Source organism: Rousettus aegyptiacus, unplaced genomic scaffold, assembly GCF_014176215.1.
Source record: "Rousettus aegyptiacus isolate mRouAeg1 unplaced genomic scaffold, mRouAeg1.p scaffold_m13_p_5, whole genome shotgun sequence".
NCBI lineage: Eukaryota > Metazoa > Chordata > Mammalia > Chiroptera > Pteropodidae > Rousettus > Rousettus aegyptiacus.
In genome coordinates, this window is record NW_023416308.1 from 81,483,591 (window position 1) to 81,505,068 (window position 21,478).

At 39.6% G+C, this 21,478-nt stretch overlaps 1 protein-coding gene and 1 pseudogene across 1 annotated transcript; both read right to left on the reverse strand.

Moving 5' to 3' along the window:
• Nucleotides 1-3,616: 3,616 nt before the first annotated feature.
• LOC107512129 lies at nucleotides 3,617-4,184 on the reverse strand (annotated as a pseudogene).
• Nucleotides 4,185-12,478: 8,294 nt separating this feature from the next.
• Nucleotides 12,479-13,695, reverse strand: LOC107512134 (olfactory receptor 10A3-like). The gene has a single exon (XM_016147328.2). The coding sequence runs from the start codon at nucleotides 13,693-13,695 to the stop codon at nucleotides 12,664-12,666; it is 1,032 nt and encodes a 343-aa protein (XP_016002814.2). The 3' UTR covers nucleotides 12,479-12,663.
• Nucleotides 13,696-21,478: the final 7,783 nt, after the last annotated feature.

The window sequence follows — 21,478 nt, forward strand, 5'->3', positions numbered from 1 at the left end:
ACTTAAACAACACTACCTTATTAAACATGTGGGTAATCTTGACAGATCTGGAGGATAGATACCCAAAATCAATTTGTCAGCAGGGTTGGCTCCTTCTGAGAGCTGCGAGGGAAGGGTCTGTTCCAAGCATTTCTCCTTGGCTTGTGGATGACCATCTTTTCCCTATGTCTCTTCACATTGTCTTCTTTCTTTACATATATCTTTATCCAAATTTCTACTTTTTATAAGGACACCAGTCATATTAGATGAGGGCTCACTCTAATGATCTTACTATTTAACTGCTCACTCTAATGATCTTACTATTTAACTCGATTATCTCTGTAATGACTCTATCTCCACATAAGGTCACTTTGCAAGGTACTGGGTGTTAGGACTTCAAATACAAATTGAGAAGGAACACAATTCAACCCATAGCTAACCTATTTAATAATGAAGACACAGAGTTAAGAAACAATCTTGCTATTTCTTCAGGATTCTGACATCACAGGACAGCCTCTGGCACTGTAGCTCTTTTTCGCTTATTTCTAGTACCTCACAGCTGTTCTGATTCACTGCTGCAGGGGAACTTCATTAGCCTTGATTGACGTGTGTGTGTGCGCGCGCGCGCAGGGCAGGGCAAATTTCTCCACATTGGGAAGGGAGACCAAACCCTGCACCCCTGCACGAAGAAAAGGGTCCTTTGCCAGAGAATGTAGAAATAATTCACCACATACAAAGTTAAAGTCAAAAGGAAAGTTTATTAGAAAAGGAGTAACACTCCACAGACAGAGTGTGGTCTCCTCTCAGAGGCAGAGAGTAAGAGGGACCCTGAGTGTTCAGGGAATTCAGCTTATATATCATTCTTTAGTTCCCATCTCCTTTGATATGGACATACAGTGAGGAAGGGGAAGGGGAGAGTATGTAGCCTGAAAGGCCCCCTGGCAACTCCCAGCCTTTAATCCATAGGTCCCCGTGGTTTTAGCCCTAGGGAATGAATGATTTTATTTGTGTAGGGCACCCACTTAAAGAGTGTCCTTCCCGATTCTCTTTCCAGGGGTGTGGGGAAATAGGTTGTTAGCAATCCCAGTAGAAATCTTTCTGTGTCCTGAAGGTGTCCTCCTGGCCTGGCTGCAGGGCTGATCAGTATATTTCAGTCTCTGAATGTAGTATGATTAACATTTTAATTCTCTTGCCTCTTCCCTACATTACCTAGAATTCCATTTGGTCCTGTTCTTAGTCGTTTTAGTTTATTTGCTTGGCAAAGATACTGAACATTTGCCATAATACCCACTGACTGCGGGCAGGGCAGTAGAATATTTCTCTGACTTTCTCATTAACATATGGGGTCTCTCTGAAAGTCGTAAGGTCAGCTTTACAGAACCTGCTGTTATTTTGCTGGCTACTGTGATCAACCAAATGGCAGCTTAGAGTGGTCGTTTTCCTTTCCTTCCTCAAGGACTAAACATGTGCTTGTGGAAAAGCTATGGGTGAAACCCTGTACTACCTCATTAAACATGATTAATCTTGACATTTTATACACTGAAAAACCAATCCTGTTTATACTTCAAGGAAATGAAAGAGCCATCCTTAGAAGTCAGAGAGGGGATTCCCCCAGGAGAGTCCTTGGAAATCAGCCAGCATGCCACAGCCTCAGCTTGGATGGAATACTAACTAAAATGACATCTTTGTCTCAGCAGGCTACTGTAGACTGGGCTGCCACAATCAATAGAGAAAAAAAAGGAATTAGCACATCAGCAGTGTCTCTTTAAGGTCCTCAGCCTCCATAGGAAGTATATCTCTTTATCCCTCTGTGTCTGCACAGTCATAGTTATTATCTCCAAGATCCTAGAAACTAGGTAAAGGAAAAGACAAGCCTGTGACCTGTTGGCAGGGAGCAAATTGAGGGACCTCAGAAACCCAAAGGCTTCTTACATTAAGAAGCCAGCAGCATTTGACCCCAGGCTTCCAGTGTCCCAAGCTGTATGAATTTGCTAGAGCCGTGTACACTGCCTTCTTAAAGTTCTCTTTATGTCACTTCCCTCTTACAAGAGACATACATTGGTATGGTGATGACTTTTTTCATAAAAATGAAAATCCTCTTCAGATTTCTTTTGACTAGCAAACACAGGTACTAATGTAGGTCTTTTGTAAAAGCCAAGTGGCATAAAGCAAACTTTCAAAAGAACGGTGCCTGTTTGGGCTAACTAAAAGAAATCTGAAGAGGATTTTTGTTTTTACAGGAAAAGGCAGAAGCAAAAATAGCATTCAGCACTTGTTTATAACAAGGGTCTGAAGAGAACGCACACCCCACACCCAGAGCAGCAAGAGTGGTGCCGCCGCCAGGAGCGTTTCCTGGGAGGTGCACTCAGCATCTCAGCATCAGGCTGCCATAGTTTTGAACTGTGTCTCTGAGCATCTGTGCTTCAACCTGATTTAGTTTGCACATCTATTAGCAAGGTATGTTCTAAGGGATCAGAAAAGCCTAAGGGAGCTTGTAATGATGTTACACTTAGAATAAAACTGGACATAATTAAGCATTGTGACGATAGTGAACAAAATAAAGATATTGTGCTTGTATTGAATTTTGGAGTCTGGAAATGCTCAAATATTTTTCCATATGTATTAATGGTAATTGTGTCTTTATCACTTTGGCATACAAAAGGTTTCATAGGAACACTCTACTTTTGGATAGTGGAGGACACCTGTATTATTGAAAAACCTCAGTTTTCCACCTGTAATTATTCTTTACTCTCAAACTACTACCATGTTCACAACACTTCTCTTCTGACACTTCTGGTCACCAAATGTACTAGGGGTTTTCCCCACCCCAAGCAATTTTCTACATCACCAGCTGGGTGTCCTACAATGTAACTCAATTCTTACACTATCTACTTGGAGAGAGCATTAGATTCCACAGGTTAAGGACTCAGTCCCACAAGACTGCTCCCACTCCACTTCAGATACTAGTCGCAAGTAGTAGGTCTTCAGGTTACCCACAACTTCTGTCCACCATGGCTGCAAATTAGCAGTTCCAGTGACCCTCTTCTGAAGTTCAACTAACTTTCTGGAGTGGCTCACAGAACTCAAAGAAAGACTTATGTTTACCAGTTCATTGAAAGATACGCTAAAAGATACAGATGAAGAAATACATAGGGTGAGGTCTGGGAGGGTCCAGAATGCAGGAGCTTCTGTCCTTGGTACATGGATATGTTCACCAACCTAGAAGCTCTCCAAACATCATACTCTTGAAAATTTTTAAGAAGGCCTCATCATGTGGACATGATTGATCATCAACTCCATTTTCAGTCCGCTTCCCTTCTCAAGAGAATGGGAGAGGAGACTGAAAATCCAAGGTTTTAATCATGACCTATTCTTTCTGATAACCAGCCCTCATCCAGGTGTCATTTAGCAGCCCACCCAGAGTTGCCTCATTAAAACAAAACACACTCTTATCACCCAGAAAATTACAAAGGTTTCAGTAGCCCTATTTCAGGAATCAAGATCAAAGACCAAACAGTAAAACAAAAAATGTTGTTTGTGCTCTTATCCCTTAGGCATGGGAGAGGGCTCCAAGGTGGTTAGAAGGCTGCCTAGTGTTTGGTTGCAGGGAGAGGGTCAGGCACAAGGGCAGCACTGGGGGGATGCAAAGGGGCCTCTCAATAGCCTCTGGGCTCCAAAGGCTCCTAGTCAAGCTTGAGGGTGAGCCTTTCAAAGACATACTGGCTCAGCCCAGCCTGGGGACCAGCCAGCCTGCGGAGGTTAGTCAGGTGGTCGTCTATCATCTCGATGAGTTTCACCTCCTCATCTAGGGAGTGGCACTCCAGGAAGTCACAGAGATGGAGCCTGCACGAGCAGAACCCAGGGCACGCAGGTCCAAAAGGGCCTGGTTCGGATTCTTCTCCATGACCATGGTAGCTTCCATGGCATCCTGAGTTTTACCCCACTCATCTTAGAAGGCTTCTGCAAGTCCTGGAAGAGGGTGCAGCCACCATGCTGATTTTGCATCTCCAAGAGACGCTCTGCACCCTCTCACTTCTCCTCAGCCAACTCGCAAAAATGGCCCACACCTTCCAGAGCCACATCGTCGAAGTCAAAATAGAAACCCAGAGAGAGGTAGGTGTAAGAGACCCACAGAGGCAGGTCGACCAAGCAGTTGATGGGTCCTTCACCTTGGTGGAATAATTCTGACGGATTCGAGAACTCATGGTTGTTCGGCAATAAGGAGTTAAACTCAAAACATGGTGTTAGCTCATCTCAGAGGCCAAGGATGGCTGAGAAAGTTCCAAAGGTTGTGACTAGAAGAGGTTGGTAGGTGGTTAGAGTCTGGAAGAAGGGGCATTCCTGGGTCTCTTCTGTCCAAATGCTGTTGAAGCAAAAGACAGATCCAGAAGACCATGGATTCACTGCCTAAATGTATATAATTTTAATTGTCAATTATATCTCAGGAAAACTGGGGAAAAACAAAATAAATTAATGTACTGAAAAAAGAAAAATTGGTTTACACAATCAATAAATGAACAAATAAACTAAATAATTATTAAAAGGAATGTGAATTTAGCTTCCTTTGTTTGCTTGTTTGTTTTAGATAAGGCTTACTTTACTGGTTCTTTTAAGAGCTATGAAAAGGAAATATCAGGATATCAGGGGATGGGACTCAATCAGACGTTTTGCTGATGCTTCTTTGATGTCTAACTGAAAACGGTGTTATACGACATTCAGATATTATCCGCAAACTTCAGCAATCTGCTGATGAAATTTTTTTAAGTAATTTGGTAATATTTGTGAAAGTTTGCTAACTCACAGTTTCTTTAACCCATCAAACTCACATTGGAGAACCTACTCTGCAGAAATTAAAACACTAATATTTGTAAATGTATAAAACTAGGGTTTTTATATAGCATTCTCTAAAGGGACCAAAAAATAACAAATACGTCTGTTATTGGTTATATATACCCACCACTAAACAACTTTTTGAAGAAACTGTTATACCCACTATTAAGGGATATAATGCATCTATGAAAAAAAGAATAAAAATGTGTATAGAGAGGAGGTAGGAAGATGGCAGGGTTCATCTCCTCCCAGCACCACATTGAAATTACAACGAAATTATAAAATAATCAATGTGGAGAATCACCTGAAGTCCAGCTGATCATAACAACTACATCTGATGACATAAAGGAGCCATATCAAAGCTGGTAGAAGAGGCAAAGTCCCGAATCAGGCTGGACCCTCACCCACAGGTGTTGGAGGATCACCAGGAGGGAAAGCGAGGCTGCAGAGGCTCTCCTGAAGGAGATGGGGGTCCTGGTCTCATCTCCAGCACAGGGTCCCAGCCCAGGGAAGAGGAGATTCCAATAACTCTGACTGTAGAAATAGGGGAAATTCCGGCTGTCTGGGTAAGAAGGAAGGTGACTGAGCCCCTAGATGTCCCTTTGAAGGACTCGCATGAAGGCTTTCTGACCTGTGGACACTCACCCAGGACATGGGTGGTGGTTCTGAGGCTCACGCGGGATTCGTTCTGAAAAAGTCTCCATTACGTGGAGTCAAAACAAGGGCTGGAAAGGCAGCCAGCATTGTGCCTTAGTCCAGCCCCCACAGGGTAACCTACAGACCACCCAGCTTGATTGTACAGACCCCTCACACAGAGCCATTAGGAAGCCCTTGTCTGAAGGGATCAGCCCACTCTACCTAACCTACAGACTGTGGGAAGCAGTTGTTCCTGGGTGGCTGCCAAGCCCTGATCTGAGTGATTCAGAGTGAGGTATTCACAGCAGGGTAGCTATTGTGAGCAGCATTAAGCTACATTTATAGTCTCAGCAAGCGACCAGTGCTGTGAGCCCCATTCTACATACCATCGGTAGAGTTAGGCAGATTGCTGCTGCCAACACAAACTTGGGCAGATATTGGGGACCTGTGGGCCAGTCTCAGGCAGCGGCTGGTCTTGCTGTAATCAGACTCTTCTGTGGGAACTCACAACAGTTACCAAGTTTGCAGCAAGACTGAGGCTATATTGATCTGACTGATATTGTCTCTCTAAGACCACCCCCCCCACACACACTCTACCCACAAATTGCCCCAGGTGGCCCATTGACAGTGAACTGACATAGCCCTGTCCTTCCCTTCCCCTGATCGCCTAACCCACACAGGCAACAAACTTTGGTTGGCACGGGGTGGTCACTGGGTGGAAATCAATGCTAGGCAGACCTTTACTGCCTGTAAGAGTGGTAATATTGTGTCCGGGGAGCACAGGGGTTTGTGGGGACACTACAGTGGGAACACCCAGGCACAGAAGTTGCAGCAAAACTGAGGCTGTATTGGCCAAATGGTCCTTGTCGCCTTGAGATCCCAGTTCTCCCAAGCCACAAAGTGCCTGCAGCTCATTGACAAGCAGCCTCTTGTGCCCTTCTTGGCTCTGGGGTTGAGCAGTTAGTGCAGGCGACAGACCTGGGCTAGCACAGTGAGCGAATTTCGAAGGAAACAGTTGTGGACACACCACTGCTGCTTCTGCAAGCTACAATATATCTTAAGGGGATTGCAGGGGTCTGTATTGGCCCAATGGCCCTTTACTCCCTGAGTTCCTGCCCCATACAGTACACGAAGTGCCCACTGCACATTGATAGACAGCTGCCCCTGCTCTGGGGTAACACATTTAGGCCCAGGGTGAGCAGCAGTTGACCTTGCTACGAGTGGAAACTTGTACAGCAAGCCACAGAGACAGCGAGGGCATGTAAATGACACTGCAGTGGCAGGGGGAAATTTACTCACTAAACCCGGGAAACTCCCAGGGTCCTTGTGCCACTCAACACGCCTATCACCCAGAGGCTCATTCGGTTTCAGAGACTAACAGGCAGCTTATAGGCCGTATCAGGACTTGAGGAGCACTAGTCCCTCTGCTAAACTGCCATAGGTCAGGGATGGGGGATAACTGATCTCTTCCACTTACCTATATATAGATCCAGCATAGGCAACAACTATCAGTGGATCACTCTGTAGTTCTCACTAGGTAGCCCTGAGCAATCAAAAGCAGCAGCTGACCTTGGCCTATGGGGGAGCCCCTCCCAAGGCCCTAAAACCAATGCATCTGGAAGCTGGCACCAGACCACAACAGAACAACTCCTGACTGGTTCCAGTAGTGATACACACAAAGGATTGCTGCTACAAGTACACAAGACTGCTAGGGCACATCCCACTCTGGGGTCAGCCCCCTCACAACAACTCTTGTCCTGAGAATGCAGCCAACTCCCACAATTAGCCTGAACGTTAATCCCACCCACTGATCCACTAACAACAATAAAGACTTGGTGACAACAGAAGATCACACAATCCACAGAAAGTTCACCTCCAGAGCTCTTGGCACAAGGGATCAGGGAGAGTGCACCATTGGACCACACAGGACACCTTCCACATTAGGCCATCTAGCCAAGGCTGAGAGATGAAACAAATATTTCTGACACATCAAAAAAGCACACGGAGAGGCTAATAAAATGAGAAAACAAAGAAACATACCACAAATGACACAAGAGAAAACTATAGAAAATAAGCTAAATGAAATGGAGGTAAGCAACCTACTAGAGGCAGAGTTCAAAATAATGGTCATAAGGATGCTCAACGAACTTATGGGGAGAATGAATGAGTACAATGAGAGCATAACAAAGGACATAGAAACCATAAAAAAGAACCAGACAGAAATGAAGAATATGATCATGGAAATGAAGAATTCACTAGAAGGATTCAACAGTAGATTGGATGAAGCAGGAGATTGAATCAGCGAATTGGAAGACAAGGTTGCTGAATACACCTAGTCAGAAGAACAAAAAGAAAAAAGAATTTTAAAAAAATGAAGATAGTTTAAGAGACCTCTGGGACAATATAAAGCGTAAAAATATCCGAATCATCGGAATACGGGAAGAAGAAGAGAGAGAACAAGGGATTAAGACTCTATTTGAAGAAATAATGACAGAAAACATCCCTAACCTGGCAAAGGAATTAGACATACAAGTTCAGGAAACACAGAGAGTTCCAAACAAGAAGAATTCAAACAGACCTACACCAAGATACATTGTAATTAAAATGCTAGAAGTCAAACACAAAGAGAGAATCTTAAAAGCAGCAAGAGAAAGGAAGCTGGTTACTTACAAGGGCACCCCCATATGTCTGCAGACTTTTCAATGGAAACTTTGCAGGCCAGAAGGGAATGGCAAGAAATATTCAAAGTTATGAAAAGCAAGAAGCTACAACCACAGATACTCTACCCAGCAAGGCTTTTGATTAAAATATAAGGCGAGATAAAGAGCTTCCCAGACATAAAAAAGCTTAAAGAATTCATCAACAACAAGCCAGCATTACAAGAAATGTCAAAGGGACTTCTGTAAAAAGAGAAGGGATAAAAAAGAAAATAGAAATAACACATATGAATAATAAAATGACAGTAACAATGTACCTATCAGTAATCACTTTAAATGTAAACGGATTAAATGCTTCGGTCAAAACACAGGGTAACCAAATGGATAATTAAACAAGACCCATGCATATGCTGTCTACAAGAGATCCACTTCAGATCAAACAACACACACAGACTGAAAGTAAAGGGATGGAAAAAGATATTTCATGCAAACAGAAATGATAAAAAAGCCAGAGTAGCAATACTTATGTCAGATAAAATAGACTTTAAAACAAAGGCTATAATAAGAGATTAAAAGGACATTACATAATAATAAAGGGATCAATAAATCAAGAGGACGTAACCATAGTAAATACATACACACCCAATATAGGAGCACCTACATACATAAAACAATTATTGATTGACATAAAAGGAGAGCTCAATAGTAATACACTCATAGTAGGAGACTTTAACACCCCTTTGATACCAATGGACAGATCTTCCAGGCAAAGAATCAATAAGGAAACAATGGGCCTAAAAGATACACTAGAACAGATGGACTTAATAGATATTTTCAGAGTATTTTACCCTAAAGCAGCAAAATATACCTTCTTCTCAAGCGCACATGAACATATTCAAAGATAGACCACATGTTAGGACATAAATAAAGTCTCAATATATTTAAGAAGATTGAAATCATATCGACTATCTTCTCTGATCACAATGGTATGAAACTAGAAATCAACTACAAGAAAAAACCTGGAAAATACACAAACACATGGAGGCTAAATAACATGCTACTAAAGAATGAATGGATTATTAATGAGATCAAGGAAAAAATCAAAAGATACCTAGAGACAAATGAAAATGAAAACACAATGACTCAAAATTTATGAGACACAGAAAAAGCAGTCCTAACAGGGAAATTCATAGCAATACAGGCCTACCTCAAGAAACAAGAAAAAGCTCAAATAAACAAACTAACCTTACAATTAAAAGAACTAGGAAAAGAATAGTAAATAAAGCCCAAAGTGAATAGAAGGAAGGAAATAATAAAGGTCAGAGCAGATAGGAAACAGAGTCTAGAAAAACAATCCAAAAGATTAATGAAACCAAGAGCCGATTCTTTGAAAGGATAAACAAAGTTGACAGACCCTTAACCAGACTCATCAAGGAAAAAAGAGAGAGGACTCAAATATATTAAATCAGAAATAAAAGAGGAGAAATAACCACAGACTCCACAGAAATTCAATGGAACATAAGAAAATACTACGAGCAATTATATGCCAACAAATTGGACAATCTGGAAGAAATGGACACATTCCTAGAAACATACAATCTCCCAAGGCTGAGTCAAGAAGAAACAGAAAATCTTAACCAACCAGTTACCACCAATGAAATCGAATCAGTAATCAAAAACCTCCCAAAAAACAAAAGTCCTAGACCAGATGACTTCATGGGTGAATATTACCAAATATGCAAAGAAGAATTATCACCTGTTCTTCTCAAGCTATTCCAAAAAATCCAAGAAGAAAGAAAGCTCCCTACCTCTTTTTATGAGGCCACCATTACCGAGATTCCAAAACCAAGCAAAGACATTACAAAAAAAGAAAACTATAGGCTGATATCTCTTATGAACGTTGATGCAAAAATTCTCAACAAAATATTAGCAAACTGAATTCAGCAATATATTAAAAATATCATACACCATGATCAAGTTGAATTTATTTCTGGGATGCAAGGTTGGTTCAATGTCTGCAAATCAATTAATGTGATACACCACATTAACAAATCAAAAGATCAAAAACCATATGATCATATCAATAGTTGTAGAAAAAGTGTTCAACAAAATCCAGCATCCATTTATGATAAAAACTCTCAGCAAAGTGAGAATAGAGGGAACATACCTCAACATAATAAAGGCCATATATGACAAACCTACAACTAACTTCAGACTCAATGGGGAAAGGCTAAAAGCATTTTCCTTAAGATCGAGAACAAGACAAGGATACCCGCTTTCACTGCTCCTCTTCAACATTGTATTGGAAGTCTTAGCCACAGCAATAAGACAAGAAAGAGAAATAAAAGGCATCTGAATTGGAAAGGAAGAAGTAAAACTCTCATTATTTGCCGATGACATGATGCTATATAGAGAGAACCCTAAAGATTCCACCCAAAATCTGTTAGAACTGATCAATGAATTCAGTAAAGTAGCAGGTTACAAAATAAATATTCAGAAATCAAGGTCATTTTTATACACCAATGATGAACTTTCAGAAAGAGAAATTAAGAAAACAATCCCATTTACAATTATGTTGAAAACTATAAAATATTTGGGAATCAAATTAACCAAGAAGGGAGAAGACTTGTTTTCAGAAAATTATAAGTCATTGAAAAAAGAAATTGAAGAAGATACAAATAAATGGAAGCATATACCCTGTTCATGGATAAGAAGAATCAACATTGTTAAAATGGCCATACTACCCAAAGCAAGCTATAGATTCAGTGTAATCCTTATCAAAATACCAATGGCATTTTTCAGAGAGCTAGAACAAACAATCCTAAAATTTATATGGAGCCATAAAAAACCCTGAATAGCCAGGGCAATCTTGAGAAAGAACAAAGTTGGAGGTATCACACTACCTGAAATCAAACTATACTACAAGCCTACAGTAATCAAAACAGCATGGTACTGGCATAAAAACAGATACATCGATCAATGGAACAGAATAAAGAGCCCAGAAATAAGTCCACACCTATATGCTCTCTTAATATATGACAAAGGAAGTAAGAATATACAATGGGTAAAGAAGTCTCTTCTATAAATAGTGTTGGGAAAATTGGACAGATATATGCACACACAAAAAAAGAAGCTAGACCATCTTCTTACACCATATACAAGAATAGATTCAAAATGTATTAAAGACTTAAATGTAAGACCTGAAAGCATAAAAACTGTTAGAAGGAAACATAAGCAGTAAACTATCTGATATTACTAACGGGAATTTCTTTTCAGATATATCTCCTCGGGCAAAGGAGACAAAATAAAAAATAAACAAATGGGACTGCATCAAACTAAAAAGTTTTTGTACAGCAAAGGAAACCATCAACAAAACAAAAAGACAACAAACTGAGAGAAGATATTTGCTAATGATACATCTGATAAAGTGTTAATATCCAAAATTTATAAAGAACTTACTCAACTCAACAACAAAAAAACAAACAATCCAATGTAAAAAATGAGCAGAAGACCTGAACAGATACTTCTCCAAAGAGAAAATACAGATGGCTAACAGACGTGAAAAGATGCTCAAGGTCACTAATCATCAGAGAAATGCAAATTAAAACTACAATGAGATATCATCACACATCTGTCAGAATGGCTATCATCAATAAAAAAAAAAAAAAAACAGCAATTTTGGTGAGGAACCCTCATACACTGTTGGTAGGATTACAAATTGGTACAGCCACTATGGAAAACAGTACAGAGGTTCCTCAAAAAATTAAAAATGGATATATGTTTTGATCCAGCAATTGTACTTCTGGGTATTAATCCAAAGAAAACCAAAACAATAATTCATAAAGATCTACAATATTCTTGGCAGCACAAATTACAATAGCCAAAATATGGAAGCAACCTAAATGCCCATCAACAGATGATTGGAAAAGAAATTATGGTTTATATAGACAATGGAATATTACTCAGCCATTAAAAAAAAAAAAGAAATCCTACCATTTGTAATGACATGGATGGACCTAGAGGTTATTATGCTGAATGAAATAAGTCAGAGAAAGATAGATAGCATATGATTTCACTTCTCTGTGGTATCTAAGAAACGAAAAGAACAAACTAATCTAAAACAGATTCACAAATATAGTGAACAATTTGATGATGGACAGAGGGGAAAGGGGTTGGGAGGCTGAGAGAATGGGGCGAATGGTTAAAGAAGGAGAAATTAGTAGTTGATAGTTGGGCACGAGGAGCATGGAAGAGGGAATGCAGTTAACATTAATATGATGGCAAAGTGGAGGGCCAGGGGAGGAAGGGAGCAATTAGGGTGATTGTTTTATGGACATTATGGATGTCTAACCAATGTACTCTATACTCGGAACTAATTTAAATAAATAAATTTATTATTTAAAAACATGTGTATAGATACCTCTAATATATTAGCAGATTTGTAGGGTTCAGAAAGTTAAGCATACTCATACCAAGAAATGCAAACTATTTCCACCATTTAGTAAATTAAAATAGAGTTCTATCAGGCAATGACTAAATATCACATGGCTTCTCAGCACAGTTAGATCACGTGTAAATCTACTTTTCTTCGCCATAATTTCATCAATGCTCTTTTCATCTCACTGTTTCGCAAGCTGTAGATCACTGGATTCAGCAGAGGTGTCAGGAGTGAGTAAGATAATGACATCAGTTTCTTGGTTTCTGGGGAGTAGCCAGATTTGGGCTGTAAATAGGTCATACTGGCTGTGCCATAGAAAAGGGTGACAGATGTGAGATGGGAGGCACAGGTGGAAAACGCCTTTTGTCTTCCAGCAGTTGACGGCATATTCAGGATGGCAAAGAGAATTCGAATATAAGACAACAGTATCAACAAGAAAGGAGTCACAATAATCAAAATGGTGCCAGTGAATGCATAGATTTCAAACAAAAAGGTGTCTGCACATACAAGCTCTAACACTGCTGGGGTTTCACAAGAGATATGATTAATTTCACTGGGACCACAAAAGGGAAAACTGAAAACCCATGATGTCTGCACAGTAGCTACCATGATCCCTGACACCCATGAGAACATTACTAATTTTATGAAAACACTTTTGTTCATAATCATTGGGTAGCTCAGAGGATGACAGATTGCAGCAAATCGGTCATATGCCATTGCCCCCAGGAGAAAACATTCAGTCCCGCCAAAAGAAAGAATGAAATACATCTGTGCAAAGCAACTCACAAAGGAAATCGACGTTTTCTCAGTAGAGAGGACCACCAGCATTTCAGGCATGATGACTGCACTGAAACTCACCTCCACCACAGACAAGTTCTGGAGGAACAGATACATGGGAACGTGGAGGCTCTGTTCCAAGTAGATGATGAATATAATAATGGCATTTCCCATCAGGGTCACCAGATAAACAACCAAGAAAACCCCAAAGAGCTGCTCTTGGAGTTCAGGAAAGTTAGAAAATCCCAAGAGGATAAATTCAACCACAGAGCTTTGATTTTGCCTTTTCATTTCATTAGTGGAGCATATTTTGTTTTTCTGGACATAGTATATGAATAATGAAGTCACAGTCCGATAGCTGAGAATCTGTGTCTGCATTCACCCCAGACAATCTTGGTAGATCATGCAAACTGGAACTCATCCTGATGGAAGTTCAGTTTGGCAATTTGGGAGAACGGCCCACTACTCAGCTTATTGAATCTTTCAAATAAAAAGGAGGAAGTGAAGAATGTGGCTCAGGAATCTTGTCTGTAAAGCATGAAATACATCAAAATTCTTTTGCAAGTTTTACTTTATGTAGTTTGAAAATTAAACATAGCCTTAAAACAACATAAATGTTTTATAACTTATATTCCATTCCCCTTATATTGCTACCAGTAGCATCTATTTCTCTGAATTTAAAATAATAGAAATTTTAAGACTACAAAACGTCAAGTATTAAAAAGTTAACAGATGGAAAAAGATACAAATTTTTCCTAACCACCTAAAATTTCAAAGTTACACCAGAGTTTTTTTATATTTATTATAAATATTTATCATGTTCAAAATGCCTGTATGTGACTTGGTTAAATATGAAAACTGCAGGAACACGCAAAGGGGGTTGTATTTTAGATATACCTATCTTAGGCGATATATAAATATGCAAATTGACTTCAGGCTTATCGATTTATTCATCGATTGGTTGTGGCCAATTATATTAAGATTGGCCTACGTGGGACATTCTAAGAGCCAATTCTCTATGGCTCGTACTTGTGATCATGATGCTTCAAGAAGAGTCCAATTTTGGTCATTCTGAAATTGTGGTTTACATGTTTCCACTCCCTCTTCTTTTCCCCCTCTCTCCTCCTAATTGCCTTCTCATCAAGAATTTCACTTAATTATTAAACAAACACTGAGTAAGCAACTAACTTGGCCAGTAATCTCAGGTATAGGTTCGATCACACAACAGAGAGCTGGGACACTACATGATCTAGCATGCCACCCTTACCTCGGTGCTCTCTAACTCCTCTTGTTAAACCTTGTTCTATTTTTCTCCATTGTTACAACTGACGGTTTATATATAAATCTAATACCTCATGAAAAGGTGAACTCCAGGAAACAAAGATTTTGTTTTGTTCCTTGCTACATTCACAGTGTCTACCACAGACCCTTCTGTACTAACATTTGATGAATAAGAAAGAAATCAAAAAATGAGGAAAATCCACCATACCTTTAAGGAACAGAATGTTTTTTAAAAGTGAAACCAGGACACACCACTTTTGGGAAGCAGAAGTAAAACAAGTGCTTTAGACATTTCAATGAGGGAAAAATTACTTTTGAATATGGAGGAAGAGTGAACAACCGTAATTATAGTATATCATCAGTGGAAGTTATGGTAGATGGAAGGAGAAAGGTGCAAGGAGGGATGATTTGCTCAGGTCAAAGGTATTTGATGACACCTTAGCAATACAGTGGAGGCCTCCTGTCCTTTATGTGATGTTTTGAAAACCAGCAAATACACTGTGGGAGATAAGAAACCCAGGAGAACACAGTAAGGACAAAGTAAGCTGAACACATTAATTATTATTTGAGTGCAGATTAGCAGGACCTTAGCAGACAGAAGGCAAGTTGGTTGATTTCTGAGTTGACCACAAACATCCATTAAAAGCAAATGTGTGTATTGACCTTAATAGTTGTATTTTGGATTTTAAAAAAATCACCTAAAATTAGTAAAATGTAGTCACAGGGTCAAACATTTAAAACCTATTTCTAATGGGGGGAAAAAAAAGAATAACATGTGCTTAGTTGCAAATACTTAAAAGTGGACAAATTTCTGAAAATTAGAGAATTTAGGATGTCATGTAAATAAAATAGAAAACCTCATAGAACTAATCATAAGCGTGTTAGGGAACAGAACATTTGTGATTAGTAAAGAGCAGCTGACCACAGATGCTATCTTGAACAATGCTATCTTGAATAACTCACTATATGAACTACTTAGGCAGATCACTCCCTTCTCTAGGTTTCATCCTTACTATTGAAAAAGGTAGGAATTAGACTTTTTTTTTTTTAGCAAGTTCCCTTCCAGTTGCAAACTTCTAAGGTTTAACGATTAGTACATGCAAAGTACTTTTACCTCCAATTACTGCCTGAACTCTTCTCTGTAAAGAAGAGAAAAAACTGACTTAAATATTTCAGCCATGTACGGTATTCCTGAGCACTAAGACTTTACTTCAACACCTCTGACTGGCAGGGAGGAGCAATGTAGGTGGATATCCCAATAGACACACAAGCAGAATCTTCACTTCCTTACCTATTGACTCTGTTTCTTTAGATTTCACACTGCTTTATCAGGAGTTTTACCTCTGGTCAAAAACCACCTTCTCATAAATATAACTCAGTGATTTGGTACACTGATTCTAGAACATCATATGGCATTGTATTATATATATGCCCTGGAGAACCCTTCCCTAGAGAAGATGGAATCACTTCATAAACACTTTTCCATATTTTTGCATGATAACTAAAGAAGCTTGAACTTGGCCCCTCTGGTGAAAAAGCTCAAGAGCACAAACGTGGAGCCCCAGCATCTTCTTATTCCTATAGGGAAAAATGCCTCTTTACACAGGAGACTCAGTTTCACCATGGTATCTCCCAATAGGAAGTGAAAGCAGAGGCTGAATAAAGGTTGTAAATGGGGAAAGAGAGTGGCGGGGTGAGCAAAGGCAGGTGAGCTAGAGGCAGAGGATCTGATTCGATGGGATGCACAGTTTGGGCAGTGGTGGGAAGCAAGTTAAGGAAAGTGGATCGAAGCCTCTGTAGAAAGCCTGGGTGCCCTCCCACCATGCAAGAACATTTGATCATTTCTAGTAGAAATATAGTGTCACTGAAAATTTTTGAGAAAAATAGTATTAAATGGTTTTCATAGGTAGAAATTTTAAACTAGAAGTGAAAAGATCTGGCCTAGTTTGCGTGGTTTAAACAAATCATTTAGCTTCTCTGATTCTTTTGCTTTTTTTTTTTTTTTTGTAAAATAAACATAATGTCATTAGTCTCATGAAATATGTATGAGAATCAGAGACTCAGGGATAAGTCCAAACTGGCTTGAACAATTAATAGGCCATTGGCTCAGTCTCAGCAGAGTGAAGAGATGAATGAGCCTGCAAACTCGGCTTTGTCTGGAACTAGATCATGTGGCCAAAATGCAGGTTACCTCCGTTCACTTCTCACCACTGCCTTCCTGCAGCAGATTTCTTTCTCAAGGAAGTCCACCCCTCCTGGCAGCAGTAAGGCTGCCAACAACACTTAGGGATACATTCTATCTAATCTGCGTCCAGTGGGAAATGTACCAGTTATGCTGAGGAGAAAGGATTTTCATTCACAGACTTCAGTCCAAAGATTCCACCCATTTCATTTACCAGGGTGGAATAACACACCATGCATGAACCAGTCCCCTTTTTAGGTGTGGGAAGTGCTGCCTACTATGTACTTTCTACGTGGGCTTTTATCATACTGATAAATTCTATTTCTTGATGTTGGTCATGGTAGTGCAGGTCATGTGTACTTTTTGAGAAGTGATCGAGATGTAGTCCTGATTTTTATACTTTCCTATACTTTTCCAGATTTCAAAGAAAAATGTACAGAAACATTTCAGATGCTAAAGAGGATAAAAAAATATTATTAAAATCAAACCATGATTCATAACCAAGAGCACTGAATTAATAAGACAAAAATCGAAATGTAGAAACATATTTATTCTGGATGTGTCTCTTTAAGGCAGAATATAATTGGGTTTTGTTTTTAGATCCAGTCTGCTCTTCTGTGCCTTTCTACTGGTGAATTCTGTGCATTTACATTTAGGGTGATTATTGACACATGAGGTTTTCCTATAGTCGTTTTATTTTTTGTTTTCTGGTACCTCAGTGTTTGCACTGTTTCTTTGTCCTCATGTTTCTGCCTGTTGTTTTAATTTGCTGATGTTCTATGATTTTTCCCTTTGTTCCCTTTGGTTTTTTGTTATATATCTCAGTTCTGGATTTTTTTGTGCATGGTTACCATTAAGTTTATGTAAAAGAGAATTTCGTATTTACAATAGCCCTTTTTCTTCTGCTTGCAGCTTAATCTTCATTCCCTCTTGCAGATTCAGACCTCTACTATCTCCCATTTTCTATTTTTATTGTCTTAAATCATCCCTATCTATGCTGTGGGTTCATTTTTAGATTACACTAGCTGCTGTCTTCTCTTAAAAAATTTTTTTTGACATTTAATCATTATGTAATATTTAAGTGTATAATAATACACTGCTCTGAATAATGCTTGCACTTTCCTGTTTCTGTCAGTATTAGTCATCTCACTCGCATAGTTTAGGTTTTGTTTGTTTGTTTGTTTTTGTCTTTCTGTTTCAAGTAGAATGACCCCCTTCAATAGTTCCTGTAATACAAGCCTTATGGTGAAAAATTCCCCCAGCATTTGTATTGTTGTGGTGTGATCAAGTCTAAGACCCACAGAGCCTATTGAGATGAATTGTGAGCCTTTATTAGCCGGCTGGTGACTGACTCTCTACCACGCAAAGTTAGAGGAGATCAGCCCCTAATTCCCAAAAGAGGCAGTTTATAAAGCCTAGAACCAAACAAGCAAGCAGATTACAGAAGCAGAAGTTGGCTCACTTAAAAATTTTCCACCCTTAACTGTACGTCTGAAAAGGTATTTCTCCATCATATCTAAAGGAGATCTTTGCTGGATACATTATTCTTGGCTGGTAATTTCTCTCTTTCAAAATTTGAATATTTGGTTCCATTTCCTCCTAGCTTGTAAATTTGTGCTGAAAAGTCCAGTGATAATCTAATGAGTTTTCTTTTATAGAAATAGACACTTTAAGGAGGACTAAATAAAGTAAGAATTAGTCAGTTAAAAACTGAAGTGATAAGCTTATCAGGTGGAGATAAAGGCATAGCTCCAGGCCAAAATAGAATAGTGACTTCAAAGCAAAGTCATGATTCCATTCTGGCCTGGAACTGTCAAAACATGCCTTTCTCATCTGATATGTTTTCACTCCATTTTTCAACTAATTCTTATTCTTTCTTTAGTTCTCCTTAAAGTGTCGTTTCTTTAAGGTAACCATTCTTGATCCCCCGCCACACACACACACACACACACACACACACACACACACACACCAGTTTAGTGGTTACCAGAGGAAAAGGGGGAAGGCATGGAGGTAGATAAGGATAAAGGGAGACAAATATATAGTGACAGAAGGAGATTCGACTTTGGGTGGTGAACACACAATGCAGTATACACATGACGTATTATTGACTTGTACCTATATTGACTTGAAACCTATAAAATTTTATTAACCAATGTCACCCTAGTAAAATTAATCAAAATAAAATAAAATAATATTTTAACACTGTGCCCCATCTTTCACCTTCCCTTCCAATTTCTTAGATATCTTAAGAAAGAGAGAACAGTTTAAGTGTTTCTGTGTGCACGGAATGGTTGGGCTGAGTACTGTGAGTTTTATGTCTATGTGTCTTCCTCTTCTGTCAAGGAGAGCGGTCTTAGAGCAGTGGAATCTGGTGATGTCCAGATTGGATAGAGACAAGGAGTGAAGAGTTAAAGTTAAAGAGATAGACAACTCCTTCACGGTTCTTAACTAAAAGGGGAGTCATTAGAAAAGGATGAGGGTGTTGACGATGGGATTTTCTTTTCCAGAAGCAAGAAATTCGGGCATCTTTATGGCCTGAGGAAAAGGCCAGTAGGGAAGGAAAGATTGAAAATACAGGAAAGAAGGGGTATAACTGATGGTGGGCTTTAACCTGAAGGCATGCAGCCCTGGGCCCAGGCCGACCTCTTCTCACAGAGCACACAGGACGTTCTTCTCATATTGTCTCCATCTTGCCTCTGTGGCCTATGGAAGATGTTACCTCACAGGCAAGGTTAAGATTAGCTTTGTGCTGCTCTCAGTACTGGGGCAGAGCACGCAGCATTTATACAGTGCCTCCTCCTTACCACCTTCTTTAACTATCAGAACTGAGGCCCACACAATGGCCTGCCTCTTCTCTTCCACATTCGTAGTTCCTCAGATTTTCTCTGTATACTGACTGCACACTCCAGTGTCCTAGAAGCAGCTCCACCCTCTTCTAATCTGGCTAAGCTTTTTTCTCTTACCTGGTTCCTGCTGGGCCTTTTACCAGCATTTAGACCCTGCTCTTCCATCAAGTTTGATCACATTGTCTGGAACCACCCAGCCTCTTTCCATTATTCTGTTCTGCACTTTGAAACTGTACCCATCGGATCAGAGCCCCACTCCCTGTCAAACCACGTAGGGTTTAACACTTTCTGTGCCCCACCCCTGATGCATGAATGGACATGCCACATCTCTGCTTAGACCTCATCCCTGATCTCAGCATCATAAGGTAATGTTTAGAAGGTTACTTTTTTCCTGTCCATATTGGTTGTGGTTGGAAATCTTGGTGTCAACTCTAAAGGCAAGATGTCAAGTGTCTGTCTTATTAGCTGCCATGAAATTAAAGCTAGTGCTGCTAGAATTGCTGCTGTTTAGAGTAGAATCACAACAGGGTCCTTTTGGACTGGCAGTTTTTGTCAAAGTTATAACTAAATGTAAAATCACTGTGACTCTGAAATCATTAGGTATGCAACTAAACCTTTAACCTTGCCAGTTCCACTTCTGTTCCTCACGACATGGTGCGGTGTGGCTTCCATGACCTCACAAAGTCAGTGACTATCCAATAATCTTTGAATTCCTCAAGAACAGAGACTATTTTTCCAGGGACAGTCCTATTAACAGTCACTTCTAACAAAAACTTGTTTAATCAATGAATGAATAAACAAATAAAATAAAGAACAAAAATCAAAATGAAGCTGCATATTTGGCTTGAGATTTAGGCTTCGGGAGGTCCCCTTACCTCCACCCCCCAACCCCCCTCACTCTCCCAGCCCCCCCCCCACTTCCCCTAACCCCCACCATGGCCTTATTTAATTGATCCCTCTACAGGACAAGAGAAGGAAATTTCAGGACACTAGAAGACAGAATCTGATGAAAGGATTTCCAAACACCCGTTTAGTGCCCTACTGAAAAGATCATACAATATTCAAATATTACTCAAACTGGCTTCAACCATTTGATGACAAAATTTCCTTTTGTGAAAATCCAATCAGTTTTGCATTTCCACTTATTTTTGGCAGAGGCAGTAGTAATTAAAAGATTGTTTTTCCCACAGCTGAATGGCAATGGGAAGAGTGTTTACCATCCCTTTATTACCATCCCTGGAGCAGAAACCTAGAACTATAGGAGCTCATGTGTTGTAGGTCCAATAATGGGGTCCCTCTCTATTTTTGAATAGCAATATTAAAATAGGAGGCAAGCATTAAATGTTTGAAATGTTGCAAAAGGAGAAATTATTCTGGAGAAGATCACACAATAAATGATGTGACTCAAGGACCATAGAAGATGCACACAAATACTTGATCACTTGGTTTCCCATAATTAAAAATAAAATGAATCATCTTGTGTTTAGAAACAAAGTGTTAGAGACATTTTGAGCCTACAAAGGGAAATTTAGCAGAAGTCTCTACAAACACTGGTTTGTAAGTGAAAAAGATACTAAAACTATCAAATGAGACTTTAGGGAAGTTCCCATGTCTTTCTTTGGTCACCAACATTCTGATGAATATCTGGAAAAATAACAAGAGAAATCCTGTTTTAAATGATAATCTGTGTGAGTACAGGAAGTAGAACCAGTTCATTCTCCCTAAAATAGCTATTTTGTCATTCATGGAACAGATTTTCATTCCAGAAATAAAAATCTCATATACTTGTGTCTTGAAGCTTTACCCTTTTAGTGTAACAGGTTCGTCTGAAGGGGTTACAATAATTTTG